This window comes from Cibotium barometz, chromosome 42 (assembly GCF_041138505.1).
Source record: "Cibotium barometz isolate CiBa-2024 chromosome 42, ASM4113850v1, whole genome shotgun sequence".
NCBI classification, from domain to species: Eukaryota; Viridiplantae; Streptophyta; class Polypodiopsida; order Cyatheales; family Cibotiaceae; genus Cibotium; species Cibotium barometz.
In genome coordinates this window covers 48,970,979-48,987,173 of record NC_141087.1, presented here as the reverse complement: position 1 = coordinate 48,987,173, position 16,195 = coordinate 48,970,979, and the positions used below count along the sequence as shown (strand labels likewise).

General features: G+C 40.8%; 1 protein-coding gene across 1 annotated transcript; it reads right to left on the bottom strand.

The window, feature by feature from the left end:
• Window positions 1-13,803: 13,803 nt before the first annotated feature.
• On the bottom strand, window positions 13,804-15,789 carry LOC147614573 (pentatricopeptide repeat-containing protein At4g35130, chloroplastic-like). The gene has a single exon (XM_086780562.1). It carries the CDS (start codon window positions 15,787-15,789, stop codon window positions 13,804-13,806), a length of 1,986 nt encoding a protein of 661 aa, XP_086636688.1.
• Between the last annotated feature and the right edge of the window lie 406 nt (window positions 15,790-16,195).

The window sequence follows — 16,195 nt, the reverse complement described above, 5'->3', positions numbered from 1 at the left end:
AAATGCAAGTTAGCAATCACAGTCTTTGAGTGGACCAGGAGAGTCCTCATCTAGTGGTTCAGTTGATAGACCATGGAGTGGCTGCGTCATAATACTAGTCCTGCAAATGTGCTTAGTACATCACATAAAGGCAAAGAGAAAGTGGTTGAGCCCCTTAGTATGCCTGATATTTCTGTAGGGCATTCTCATGTTGATGGAGAGTCTAGTGGCTCAGAGATGAGCCTTCATGAGGATCTTGGGATACCAGCTACTATGAGAACACTTGGTGTAAAGAAGGCTATGGAAGAGATGAATGTAAAGCTGCAAAGATCTAGGAGAGTGAAGAATCTTGTGCAGAGGTTTACTTATGATGGTTATGTGGCACATCACTATGCATACATGGCAAAAGTTGTGCAGGTTGTAGAGCCCACATGCATTGAAGAGGCTGTTGGAAATGTGTGTTGGGAGAAATCTATGGATGAGAAGATGGATACACTATATGGAAATGAGACTTGGGATTTAGTGCAATTGCCTGAAGGCAAGAAAGCCATTGGATGCAAGTGGGTGTACAAAGTAAAACATAACAGTGGTGGAAGCATAAACAGGTACAAGGCTAGATTGGTAGCCAAAGGATATGTGCAGACATATGGCATTGATTATGAGGAAACTTTCAGGCCAGTTGCCAAGATGGCAATAGTGAGAGTTGTGATAGCACTGGCTGCATCAAAGCAATGGTCTTTACATTAGATGGATGTAAAGAATGCATTCTTGCATGGGGATTTGCAGGAAGAGGTGTATATGTTGCAGCCACCTGGTTATGAGGATGTGAGTTACCCCGAGCATGTGTGTAGGTTGAAGAAAGCCTTGTATGGCTTAAAACAAGCACCAAGAGCATGGTCTGACAAGATTTCTGAATATCTTGTCACTATTGGCTTTCATGTAGCCAATGCAGATTTCTCGCTGTATGTGAGACACAGTGATAGAGGGGTTGTGCTTGTTGTCATCTATGTAGATGACAACAAGCACAACCAATGCAGATTTCTCGCTGTATGTGAGACACAGTGATAGAGGGGTTGTGCTTGTTGTCATCTATGTAGATGACCTGATCATTACGGGGGACCATGATGTAGAGATCTTTGATGTAAAGATCTTGCTTAGACAGAAGTTTGAGATGAAGGATCTGGGGGAGCTCAGATATTTCTTGGGCATTGAGGTGATTAGGTCACCACATGGTATTGGATTACTGCAGAGACAATATTGGGCATTGAGGTGATTAGGTCACCACATGGTATTGGATTACTACAGAGACAGTATGGCTTGGACATGTTGTCCAAGTATGGTATGATAGGTTGTAAGCCTATCTCAGTGCCGTTGGATCAGAATGGCAAGTTGAGTGCAGATTCAGGAGAGATTTTGGAGGATCCTACTATGTATAGGCGCATAGTAGGAAGCTTGATCTACATGACAATCACTAGGCCAGATTTGAGCTATGCTGTTGGGTTGGTGAGTCAGTTTATGCAAGCTCCTCGGAATCTGCATTTGGATGCATTGAGACGTATACTGAGGTATGTGAGGTCTACTTTGTATTGTGGACTATTTTATGAAACTGGGACAAAGATATGTGTACATGGGTACACAGATACTGATTGGGCTGGTAGTATCTCAGATAGAAGATCTACTAGTGGCTTAATGTTTTCTTTGGGGAGTGCTGCTATGACTTGGAGCAGCAAGAAGCAACCTACGGTTGCTCTATCCAGTATAAAGGCCGAGTACAGAGGTGCTGCTATGGCAGCATGTGAGGTAGCTTGGTTGAGAAAGCTACTTGCAGATTTGGGTCTATCAGTGGACAGACAAGTTGTCATTTTCTATGACAACATTAGCAGTATACAGTTGGCCAAGAACCCAGTTTTTCATGCTCGCACGAAGCATATAGAGGTCCACTACCATTTTGTCAGAGAGAAGGTTTTGGCAGCAAGAGACATTGACCTTGTTTATGTTAGCACACAGGATCAGGTTGCTGACATCTTCACCAAAGCATTGGGTACAGAGAAAGATTCAGGGCTTCGCTTGGTGTTTATGAGAGATGGAGTTGAGCTCGAGGGGGAGTGTTGAGATATCGAGCTCATCTAGTGAGGCGGTGGACACTGATGACCCGCCTGGGGGATAGGCCCCACACTTACACCACTGGCATGGTTGGTGAGATCATGGGTGATATGCGGCCAGTGTGACAGGCTATGTGACAGCCATTCTAGAGACTGGCATAGTTATAGCGCCAGCTCATTTAGTTGGGTTTACACTATAGAGAACCCTAGTATGTATTTGGTTGAGTACCTTTCATATTGTGTGTACTCTTATCTTTGTATATGGTGTGTTGAGTGTTGTGTAAAGAAGAAGAAGATTTTCAGCCTCTCACCTTGTGTGTTCTCTTTTAGGGTTTTGTGAGTGTGTGTGTGCTTGCAAGAGCTCAAGCTCTCTTCTCCCCTGCTGTATCTTTTCAGAGTGCAGCCAAAAGAGTGCTCATATACTTGAAAGGCACTCAACATTGGGGTATCTTATATGTAGGTGGCACACTAAGTCTACATTGATTTAGTGATTCTGACTATATAGTAAGTTTGACGGATAGAAGAAGAATTCGTGGGAATGCATTCTACCTTGGTGCAGGAGCCATTTCATGGTGCTCTAAGAAGTAGAATATGGTCATTCTATCCTCTCTGCAGAGGCTGAATACAACGCTTTAACCACCTCAACATATGACGCTATATGGCTTTAACCACCTCAGCATGTGACGCTATATGGCTGAAAAGATGTTTGCAGGAACTTAGTCTTTATGGAGTTGATGGTCCTACTCCTATTCTTTGTGATAACATATGAGCTAAAGCCTAAGCCAAGAATCCAATCATGCATCAAAGAACCAAGCATATTTAAGTGAGAGAGCATTTCATTAAGGGAGAAGATACACTCGGGTGACTTAGTGTTGTAGCATTACAATACAAAAGAGAATGTTGTAGATATCTTTACTAAAGCTCTAGGCAAAGAGATCTTTTTCAAGCATAGAGTAGGCCTTGGCTTGATGGAGCTTCCCTTAAGGGGAGGTGTTTGAGTAAGGGAAGGCTCCATAGTTGCTCCATAGTTGGAGCAAGGAAAGTCTCAATAGTTTTCCATATTAAAACATGTTATATATTTTTTACATTGTTTTATTTTGTAGGTTTGAGTCAGCTCTTTGAATTAGCTGTCGGAGTCAGCTGTCTAAATCAACTCTATCGGAGTCAGCTGTCTAAATCAGCTATCGGAGTCAGCTGTCTAAATCAACTCTATCGGAGTCAGCTGTCTAAATTAACTATCGGAGTCATCTTTCGACCTGCGGAGTTTATTAGAGTTAGCTATCTGAATTAGCTATTTGAGTCAGTTGTTGGAGTCAGCTTCCAACCTACGGAGTCAGCTATCTGGATAGAGGTTCATTTTAGAGATGTTGCTGATCTTGAGGGAAGGTGTTGAAATATGCAAGTTCACACCATCTCTTTACTAAGGAATGCAAAGCCTTGGGAAAGACGTGCACATGGCACCTGTGTATGATTGGTGGAAAGTGCTCCTACATCAAAGGAGAAATTTCAGGTCGCAGTCTTCTTAGGAGGCAATTTTGCAAAGTTGATATCTTAAGACCTAACGACCCCCGCAATATGGAAATTGCCAATTTTGGACTGCACCTACCTATTTACATTGGCGGCAAGATTCATGGAGATGAAGCTTCACTCTTCACGACTTGTAGGTCTCTACCATCAGCATTGCGATGATCACCTATTTCGATCATTATATAAGCCTGTCTTGTATGCAACTGCAACTGCTAGCAGCAGGCAGTGAACAAAAGCCACCACAAGCTTAGCACTAGAGTGTGTAGCCTAAGCCTAACACTCACAACATTGTATGGATTGTCACATCAGAGCTAATTGAGCTTCTTAGCATTTAGGATAGGGTTTGAGGATTAGCCCATTTGCATTAGAGTTAGAATTCAATCATTCTATTATGTGCATATACTAGGAGGCTAACCCACATTAGGCTTGTGAGCATGGGAGCGTGGGAACAAGCTCTAGTGGAGCATGGGTTAGGGCTAACCTTAAGGGGTGAGGTTAGGGTCAGGCATCCAAGGGTCACACATGGGAAATGGAGAGTCAAGAGTCACTTGAGGGTATCTTCCAATGATGGAATTTGCCTATAGCAGTTCTAACATACGGCTACTAGTTTTAGTCCATTCATACTTATGTATGGGTATCAACCCATGGCACCTATTGATGTCGGTCATAAGGACATTGAGCTTGATGCATCGAGGGATTTCTTACGTGATATGCAGGAAATGCGACTGAAGCTTGGGATTCTATCAGGAGTGCTCAGGATAGGGCACAAATTTATGCTGATAGAGGACGCTCACCTTGGTCTTTTGAGCCAGGAGCGTTGGTTTATTTGAAAGTTCCTAAAGATTCTTAGACTTTATCAATAGGAGAATACTCAAAATTTTCTCCTAGATATTGTGGTCCATTTCGAGTTATACATCGGATTGGCACAGTTGCGTATGAATTAAAACTACCTCCACATGCTAAAGTTCATCCAGTCTTTCATGTCAGTAGATTGAAAGATAAACTGGGAGGTGAGGATAACATAGTTACTTCTCAAGAACTCGTTGAAGTCAAAGATTTATCCTATGTTCCACATGAACCTGAAAAGGTACTTGAATTCAGGAAAAGGAAACTTCGTAGTCGACTAATCCCTTAGGTTTAAATTTATGTGGAAAGATAGGAAAATAGAGGATTTGACTTGGGAATCAGCTGAGAATGTTCAGCGCAGATTTCTTTCTTTTCATTGCAAGAGTGCAATGTTTTGAGAGAGGGGAAGAATGTTATGTGCATATACTAGGAGGCTAACCCACATTAGGCTTGTGAGCATGGGAGCATGGGAACAAGCTCTAGTGGAGCATGGGTTAGGGCTTACCTTAAGGGTTGAGGTTAGGTCAGGCATCCAAGGGTCACACGGGGCCCTCCTATATAATAGGGGCATGGGACACACTCAAGGGATATTATTTTCATGTTCTCTTGTATAGAGGATTGTATCTACTCACCTACCATTTCACACTAGAGCTATATGCTGCTGGAATGAAGTCATATCCCTTGATGGTATGGGACATCAAGGTTAAGGTATGAGGTACTTCATTGTAATTCATGATTGCATCCCTTGGGCTCGGGGGTGGTCGTGGGGAGGATGAGTTTATGCCTAGTTTATGCATAATAATTATCTAGAGAGATCTTAGGGTTTTAACACATTCCTACTCTTAGTTGTACCTCATCTCATCTAGTAATATAAAATAGTGCCGATTCATTTCAGCTTGTTCATTCATCTCAGATCTACTGGTTGTTGTTTCATATTTTTCTCCACAATTTTAATAGTATCATCCGAGAGTTTTTGTGAGCAAGACGAACGGAAAGGCAAGAAGATTAGTTGTAAAGCATTCATCTTTCAAAATTTTGATGGGTAAGAAGGAACCAAAGATTGTATTGTCATGGCTTAGTCAACCTGATGAGATTACTTTTCTGGGGAAGAGTTTTCTGAGAAAGACAAAGTCAAAAGTGATTCCAACCATTTGGTTGAAAGTGAATCTCTATGGTGGAATGCCATCAAGCAAGAATGAGATAGACCAAGGACTTGGAAGGAATTTCAAAAGCTCATCAAACAAAATTTCCTTCCACCTCAATACAAAGCTAGGGCACATCAACAATGGGATATGCTACGCTAACTTGATAAAGAAACTGTGCAGATTATACGTGGATAAATTTTGGCAAAAACTTATCCAACTTCAAGCCATTGAGAGAGTGCGATCGAAGGAACAAAAGCCAGATTGAATCTTACACTTAGGGCGGAGATCAACACGTTTCAACCACACTCTCTATCCATGGCTATCTCCTTGGTCCACAATTGTGAGCAAAAGAATGGAGCAGCAAGGGAGAACAAACCACCATAGGATTCTCATACTAATAAATTTAAATAGTTTTTTCCTTTTCATAAGTTTGACAGGAATGCCAATGCGAATAGAAGCATAGCTTAATGACACACGAGGTGCCAACAACAACGACAATGACAACAACAAGAGTGAAGATGTGAAGCCAAATCAGGATTCCATACCTAAAAATATAAGATGCTATAGTTGCGGACAACAAGGACACATTGCAATCAATTTGCCAAAGAATAAGAAGCAACCCACCGCGCTCGAGTCAACATGATCGATGAAGAAGACAATGAGGAGGACGATGACTTTTCTCTCAAGTAAGAGGGTAGTTTCAAACAAGAAGATGAATACGATGATCCAGGTATGCCTAAACTTCATCAAAAAGAAAATCTCTCCTCATATGCTTCTTAAAAAACGAAAGGTACAATTAAGAACAAGGAAGTAAGTATATTGCACGGTGACGATGCACACAATTTTATTTTTGAAAGGCTTGTGCATGATCTTAAATTAGATGGTGTTCCCTCTAAGTACAAGATTAAAAATGCATTCCAAGAAACTAAGTACAATTGCACTAGGGAAGTGAAAGATGTTGTATTATCCATTGCACCTTACAAGCAACCCCGTACATTTCTCGTTGTACCCCTACATTCATATGATATTATCCTTGGTATGCCATGGAGACACGAGCATAACCCTCAAATTGATTACAACTCTGATGATTTACCATTTGTTTTTAATGGTGAGCATGTCTATTTGAAAGGATTAAGGAAATCTAGTGGATGTGTACTCCTTAGCCCCACACCCAGGCTAAGCGATCCATGAGGAAAAAGGAGAAGACTTATATAGTCTTGGTTAACAAGCTTACTACTTCTAAATCAACTCCTAAGAACTCATCACACAAACATTTCATTTCATAATTTTTGAATTGTTTCATGAATGAGCTACCACTAGATTTGCCTAATTCAAGACCAGAAGACTATAGGATAGACATTATTGTTGGTAGCATTCCACCTTGTAAATATCCTTATTAGGATAAACTTTTTAGAGCAAAAAGAGATCCAGAATCAGATAGAGGACTTACTTGATAGGAAACTTATCAGGCATGGTAGTCACCATATGGAGCACCCGTTCTCCTTGTCAAAAAGAAGAATGGAACATTTTACATGTGTACTATAGACTACCGAGCTTTGAATAAGAATATTGTAAAGAATAGGTATCCTATTCCCCGTGTAGAAGATCTCTTAGATAAGTTGAAAAGAGCTAAGTTATTTTCCAAGATTGACCTTAGATCAGATTACCATCAGGTTAGAATGGCCGAAGAGGATGTCACATGCAAATGGGTCATTTATGAGTTTTTAGTAATGCCATTTGGACTTACTAATGCTCTGGCTAAATTTAGTCGTATGATGAACCATATATTCCTAAAGCACCAGAATTTCATGGTTGTCTTCTTTGATGATATTTTAGTAGCAAACATGAAGACGAGCACGAAAAGCATTTAGAGAAAGTGTTCAGCCTTTTGAAGGAGAATCAACTCTATGCCAATCCAGATAAGAGTGATTTCTTCCAAAAACAGATTGAATAACTTGGGCACATCGTGTCGGAATTTATGTTGACCCTAAGAAGATAGAGACCATTAGGACATGGCCTAGACCAAAGGACATTCATGAATTAAGATCTTTTCTTGGATTGTGTTCATATTATAGGAGGTTTGTAAAAAACTTTGCTTACAAAGCGCATTACTTGAAAAAGGCCAAAGTTTCCCATTAGACTCACGTTCATGAGAAATCTTTTAATGCTCTTAAGTACGCACTTACACATGCACCTGTATTGACACTACCTGATCTTCTTAGACCATTCTTTGTGTGGTAGTAATTGATGCTAGTGGACATGGAATTGGTGTTGTGCTTATGCAAGACAATCGTCCTATTGCCTTTGAGAGTAGGAAATTGAAACCATATGAGATTAGTTATAGCACTTGTGAGACAAAAAATTGATTGTTGCATGCATTACAAATTTGGAACCATTATCTCATGGGTTCAGAATTTATTATTAAAACTAATCAACAAAGCATCAAACATTTGCTTTCATAACCTTTAATTTTGGTTAGGCATATTAAGTAGGCAGCTCTTATTCAAAGTTTTCAACCAGCTATTCAATACACTCTTGGATGTGAGAATGTTGTAGCTGATTCTTTGAGTAGGAGACCTAGCATTAATAACATATCCATTATTGAGGGTATTTCATTTGACAACATGAAAGGAATCTATAAAAATGATTCAGACTTTTCTGATGCATATAATAAAATGAAGGATAATGATTGGTTGTCACATTTAGCTTACGCATATGATGATGGATTTCTATTCTTTCAAAATAATTTTTGCATCACTACACCATTTAGGCATGTCATCATTGACCCCCTTATGTTGGACATAGAGGTGTCTCACATCTACTTTTCAAATTATTGCTAGAGAGTTTTTTTTGGCCTAACATGTGTTGTGACATTGCAAAGTTTGTTTCTGAATGTGTTACATGTCAAAAGATAAAGAGTCATAAAGGAAAGAAATTTGTATCCTTATGCCTTTACCTATTCCTAAAATGAACCTTGGGAACAAATAAGCATAGATTTCATTTTTGGTTTTCCTTCATTGCTAGCAAGAATGATATGTTGATGGATTTAGTGAACATGCTTATTTTATTGCTTTCAAAAAGACATTGACTGCTTATCAAGCTACACATATGTTCATTAAATAAGTGTTTGTGCATCATGGATTACCAATTTAGATCATTGTTTCTGATAGAGATAGAAAGTTTTGTAGTGATTTTTAGACTACATTGTTTGACAATCTTGGTACAAAACTTGATTTTTTAATTTCTTTTCATCTTGAGTCAAATGGTCAAATTGAAGTTACAAATAGCATCATTCTTAATTTTCTTAGATCATATGGTTCATCTCAGCCTAACCAGTGGGACAAGTATTTACACATTTTACAATTTGCATATAATAACTGTCCTCACACTGCTATTTGTTAGAGACTTTCACTAAATCCATAGTTTAGTGAAAGAGAACATTCAAAAAGATCAAGAAAAGTACATGAAATATGCAAATCGTAAATGCAAACATGTCATCTTCAACAAAGGTGACTATGTACTTCTTTGCATTGAGAACAAGTTTGGACCTTTCAAGGTCATTGCAAAGATTAATGACAATGCCTTTAAATTGGAGCTCCCTTCTAATTGGCATATCCATAATTCTTTTCATGTTAGTCTTTTGAGACCATTCATGGGACCTCTACCTTCTCATCCTATGCTAGAAGAACCTCTCAAATTAGTAAATGAAGAAGAACGTCTGGCACTTGAGTCTATTATTGACCATGAGACCACCAACTACATGTAATGACAACACTTATGTTAAGTATCTTGATGCCACAAAGGTTTTTTCGTTCATACCAAAATCTCATCGACTCATACAATACATGTAATTGAGGTCAATTGCAACCTGAGCATAGGGAATGTTAGTCATGAACTCTATGATCAAGTGGGGATGCCCATGTGATCATTGCTTTCACATAGGAATGTGGATGATGTCGTTATTTTAATTCCATATGTGAAGTATGTAGATTGGGTCAGTATTTGTGTATGGGATGCGCCTTTTATTTATATCATTTTACAGGATGTTTAATCAGTTGTGTGCATTGGTATGATATAGTCAGTATTAATGTGTTTAATTGGCTGTGTACGTTGACTAATATTATTTTGGTATAGGTGATGATTGAGTGGTGGACTATGTGTTAGTTGTGGGTGGAACATGTGTTGGGACCATAATGAGGTATCTTGGAAGACAAGTGATCACTTTTAGGTTTTCATATTTGGCATTTATATTTTTTGGACGGCCTTAGCCTCATACTTGTGTGCATACCAAATACTTGTGTGCATACCAAATACTTTTGGTAGGCCCAAGACTTTATATTAATGCTTGCTATATTTTTTGTAGAGCTAGCACGCTCCTAAACTCAAAAGCACTTGTGCTTTGTTTTTGAAATTATCTTTTTGGAAAGCAAACGCTTTTTCTAATACATATAAATGTGGGTGAGTGGTACAAGGGCCACACTCACCCAGACGAGATTCAACCTAATCTTGTCTCGAGAGTGATCTCTTCTCTATTTTCAAGCTTTTATAGTTTATGGTATTTTGTTGAATTGTTTACATAAGGTTTTGGTGTTCAATTTGTGAAAAGTCTATGTTCTATTAATTTTTGTGTTTGCGTTTGAGTAATTCTTCTCTAAGTGTCATAAAGATCCTGATACAAGAGAAAGACGATTGTGAAATTGTACTCTTGGAGAGTTCCTGTAAAATTAAAACGACATCCCCTAACGATACAACTTGGAAAAAGGAGTTTCAGTTTCGTAAGCGTTATCCTCACAGTAGTTTGTCACATCAAGGATGATGATTCCTAAAAGGGGAAAGAATGTTATGACCCTTACATGTGTCAACAATGGTTAGGTGGTTAAACATGTTATGCTTAGCTAGGTTTGTTTTTGCTATTCCTGAGTTCTTCTTCTCTCTCACGTTTTTTACATAAGGCTTGAATCAGAGATCTAGAGCTTCTTGCATGGAAGCATGACATCACTGTTGTATTTGAAGGCCTTGTACACAAGCAAAGAACCATTTGGAGCATTTTCTACTTGCCCATAAGCATTGCTGAGCTTTTGCAAGGCTGAATGCATAGTTTACAGGGGTGTCCAGTACACGAGAATTCTGCGCAAACTATCCTACAACGTACTGTGACCAAATACAGAGCTATTTGAGCCTATGGGGTGCTTAAACATCATGTATAGACCTCGTGGAAGGTGCATACAAGTGGATAGAAGTATTTGGGAGCTACTACAAGAAAAAACGAGCTGTTTGCAAGTTTCCCTAGGCTCTGCAGAGAGTTTTTTGAGCACTAATTGAGGTTTTTTAGACTAATACATACTTAATTAGTTACTAATTAGACTACTGAGCTTGGGAAGTGATGTTTTGGAAAAATTGAAGTGATTAGAAGCTAGATCATAAATTTTGGAGCTAATTAAGAGCTTTTTATAGGTCTATAGAGAAAAAATCAAACAAATTAAGCTTAATTAAGATGGGATTAGTAACTGTTTAGCTCAAAAGTGAAGAAATTAATGTAAGGCAAGTTACCATTGGGATGTTCTGAGTTGTATGGAGCTAAACGTGAGTTGTGAGAAGCTGATTTGGAGGTGTGCAGAGAATTAATGTGCATAAATTTGAAGAAATCTAAGCATTTTTATTGTATTTGGTAAAGCTTATCTACACTGCTTAAGGGTGTACACCGTTCACATATTTTTGACCTTGCAAATCAAATGTGGTTTTGGCAATGATTTTCGAGCAAAATTTTGGTGCAGAAATCAGGTTTCGAATGTCTTGAATTAGTCAATGGATGTACAAGTAGGTTTTGACATAACATTGATGGGATTTTTTAAAAGCATATTTGCATTAAGCGGTTGGTAGTTTACCGCATTGCTTGGTCAAGATTGTTGGCGTTTTGTCCACAATACATTATGGACTTTTCCATAATGATGGAGTAGAGGTACAGGTATACAGATTTAGAGATGCATATTGGGTTGGTAGTTTCTCAGATAGGAGTTCTACTAGCAACTTTATGTTTTCTTTTGGAAGTGTTGTTGTTAGTAGTTGGAGCAAGAAGCAACCATTGTCGAGTATAAAAGCTACATACAAGGACAACATGTGAGGTGGCTTGGTTGTAGAAGCTACTAGCAAATATGAGTGAGCCCATGGATAGCGTCATTGTCAGCAACTGGAGCAACAAGAAGCAAGCAACGGTTGCTTTGTTGAGTATAAAGGCTATGAGTACAATGACACTACTATAGCAACATGTAAGATAGCTTGGTTGAAAAAGCTACTTGTAGATATGAGTGAGCCCATGGATAGGGATGTCATTTATTATGACAACATGAATAGCATACAATTGGCAACTAACCCAATGTATCATGATAGGACGAAGCACATCAAGGTGCATTATCACTTTGTGAGGGAGAAGGTTCTAGCAAGTGATGTGAATTTGGCGTATACCAGTACAAAAGATCAAGCAACTAACATCTTCACAAAGGCATACAAAGGCATTGGGTACATAGAAGATCCATAGGTTGAAGAGCTTACTTGGAGCATAGGGTATAGAGTTGACCTTGAGAGAAAGGGCTGAGATATTGAGCTCAACGAGTGCAAATATGAATGATAGGCCAAGATGATAGCTCCGCAATTACACCACTAACATGGTTGGTGAGATTAAGGGTGATATATCGTTAGTGGTTTACAGGTTGTGTGACAACCACCTTGGTTCATTAGAGTTATAGCATAGTATTAGTGCTAGCTCATGTATAGTCGTTGGGTTCACACTAACCTTGTATGTTATAGTAGGACCTTTTAGTATGTACTCTTATCTTTATGTTATAGTTGTAAAGAAGCGAAAAGATTAGAAGAAAATTCATCCATCCATCTCTCATCTGCTTGCTTACTTGCGTGTGTGTGTGGGGGGGGTTGCTTGCAAGGAGCTCAAGCTTTTACCCTCTCCCTCGCATTCTTCTCACAGTGGGATGAGTTGATGCAAGACTTTGCCATCGAAATAAAGTATCTGAAGCATGCACCACTGAAGTTCTAGCTTGGACCAGGAGGGGAAACATGCTCATGCCATGCACATGGTGTGTCGAAGGCCTACGAGCATGCTTCAATGGTATGGGACACGGGCCTATGGGATCGTGCAAGAAGCCCTAGCCTTGGCTGAAAGGAGATTGGTGGATGCTTGTGAGGTGAGCTAGCCACTACCCCATGATTTGGTTTAGGACTAACCTTGTTTCAGCTATGTTTAGCACAGATTTTGGGAAGGACTTCACAGAATGCCTGTACATGGTGCTCACAGCAGTCTCCGATCACCTCCAGACTGACATCAACCGCCAAACAGTATGATTCTCACAACAAGCATCCATCTCTATTTTCTTTCATCTTGGCCTCGAGCTGATGGCGTATCCCGAAAGCCTCTACCTTGAATAGGATTGTGCCGTCAATGGCCTTCCTATCAAGAGGGAGGGCATGGAGCTCACCCCAGTGCCACGCGTGTCGGACAAGTGAGGGGTTGATGGTCCATGTCCCACATTGGGAAGGCATAGGGAAAGGGAGGGGAGGGCAGGGGAGTTGTTGCCAATTTATAAAAGTAACAAAATGGCATAGATCAATTAGGCAGTTTTTACTTTCTTAAGGAAAGATTACCAGAAAACTGGACTGGCCAGTTTCGAATCTTGATGTAACCAAACACTTCACCGTTTTTAGGCAGGGTATGCAAACTAAATGATACAGAGATTGTTGAGTCCAGGGGTGGTGTGTCCTACATCTCTACTGTGCATCTGTAAATCTAATTTAGAGATTGATTAAACTTTAATCCTTCCTCACCTCCAAACACAGCCCCTTCATTCAGGCTTTGTTACGTCCCTAAACACTCTTAGTTTAGTACTCTGTGTACAATGACATTATGATGTTGTCGGCTTTTAACCTGAGGTGTTCCTACTATTAGAAAAAGAATGAACAAGAATTGCCAAAATCTCCCACAAACCATTATAGCCAAGCCCAGCTGCTGATCTTCACATGAACACTTGCAGTCTTAAAAATGAACTTGATTTGCAGCAGTTCATATGATCTCCTTGTTTTTCAATATAGGGCATTATGACAATCTGCATGCATATTGTGGCATTGTGACCATCCTTGCAAGTCAAGTTTCTCATGGGAATGTTTAGCAACCATATGCTTTGGCCAGCTTTAGGCTCTTACAGCCCGGCATCAGCATATAGGTTCGACATCAAAACATATGCAGTAGCCTGCTTGGGCTGCATATTTACTGCGTAATTGAATGCATGCCTTGCCAGCTCTAGATTGCCATGTGTACGACATGCACCAAGCAAGCACAACCAAATGGTCATATCAGCCTGCATAGGCATCTTCCTCAATATGTTCTCTACCTTCTTGAATTCCCCTGCACGCCCAAGGAGCTCTAGCGTAGTGCCATAATGCTTCAAGTCTGGAGTTACACCATAATCTCTGCTCATGAATTCAAAGTATTCAAGGCCCTCGGCAACAAGGCCAGCATGACTGCAAGCTGAGATAACTGAAGTTAACGTAGCATCATTGGGATTCATACCTGCCAAATTCAACTTCTCAAAAATGCATAAGCTTGCTACAAAATTTCCTTCTCCTGCATGACCAGCAATGCATGCATTCCATGAGCCAATGTGGGGTTCAGAAAGTTCATTGAAAAATGCCTGCGCATCTATCATGCTGGCACAACTCCCATATGCATGAATGAGAGTAGCTGCCACCGAGGGAATACCCTCATACCCAGCAGACACAATGTCACAGTGAAGCTGCTTACATATCTCCAAACTTCCAGTTGCACTGCAGGCTTGCAGAATGCAAATAAGTGTTACGTCATCTAGAGTCACACCCTGCTTTTGCATCCGTCTGTAGAACCGTAAAGCCTTCTCTCCTTGGCCCTGTTCCACATATACAGAGAGCATCGCATTCAATGACACAACATTGCATTGGGACAGTGCACCAAACACACCCTCTGCTTCCCCAACTGCCCCACACTTGCCATACATACGCACAAGCGTATTGCCAACACACACATCCAATGTGAAACTTTTCCTGCTTGCATCAGTATGTAATGCACGTCCAATTTCCAAAGACATCACTTTGCTTGGCCTTTCCATCACAACAAGAGCTGCTTCTTTCTCTGCAAGGGTGGAACATGCCTGAAAGGCAATCACAAAGGTAAGCTGGTCTGGACTCACCCTTTCCTGCTGCATCTGTCTGTACAACTGTAAAGCCCTCTCTCCTTGGCTGTGCTCAATGTATGCTGAGAGCATTGCACTCCATGACACCACATTACGCTGAGACAGTGCATTGAACAAGTGCTCTGCTTGCGCAATGGCCCCACATTTGCCGTATGTACCCACAAGGGTGCTGCCAACAAAGACATCTGCTGTGAAACCTGTCCTTTTGGCATCGGCATGTAATGCTTGTGCAATTTCTAGGGACTTCACCTTGGTTGATCTTCCCTCCACAAGAGAGGCTTCTTCATTCTCTGCAATGGCGCCACATGCCTGAAGGGCAAACACGAGCGTGTGCTCATTTGCACTCACACCTTCCTTTTGCATTTGCCTGTACAGCTGCAAAGCCTTCTTTGCTTGGCCCTGCTCAACATAAGCTGAGAGCATTGCACTCCATGACACAACGTTGTGCTGAGGCATTTCACTGAACACATTCTCTGCTTCTGGAATAGCCCCACACTTTCCATACATGCTCACAAGAGTGCTGCCAACAAAGACATTCGATGTGAGGCCTTTGCTGTGCGCATCGGCATGCAATTTCTTGCCCTGTCTGAGGTCCTTGATACTGCCGCATGCTTTGAAGAGGCTGACAAAGGTGTAACTGTTTGCCTCCACACCATCCTCTTGCATACATTGATGCATTACAAGAGCTTCATCCGCACGGCCACAGTCCGTATAACCAGAGATCAAGGCAGTCCAGGAGAGGACAGTGCGGTAAGGCAATGTCAGAGATATTTGACATGCGTCTTCAATGGCTCCACATTTTGAGAGCGTCGCCACCAAGTGATTACCAAGCACGTTGTTCAGCTGGGTACTATGACGGGCAAGATGTGTATGGACTTGCTTGGCTTGAATGAGGGCCTTGCTCTTGCTGCATGCCTTGAGGAGGGACATGTAGATGTTGATGGAGGGGACTGTCTCCATGCTAGAGAGCACATGGAGCGCCTTGTCCAGCTGTCCTTCCTGGCACATAGATTGAAGAAGCACTTCATCATGCTCCAAACCCCTACCCTTTCTGCTGTACAAAGAAGATGAATAGCCATGTTCTCTCTCGAGTGACTGAGAGGTATCATCATGGCCGTGGTGAAAATGATGAGATAGCCGGAAATCCACCCATGGAAGCTTGTGCTTGTTGCATATGGGCCAGAGGAAGACTTTCAGGTGTCTTGTCTGTGTGCTGAGGGCCACCTTTATTGTCCCAGGACCGCGATTGGCTGTAATGGATTCGCTTCTTTTCCTGGTTGTTATCAGCTTCGGGACCTAAATGGCCAGAATTGTGAAAAAAGGATGAAAATCTTTTCTGGACCTTTTTTTACAAAGGAAAGAAAAA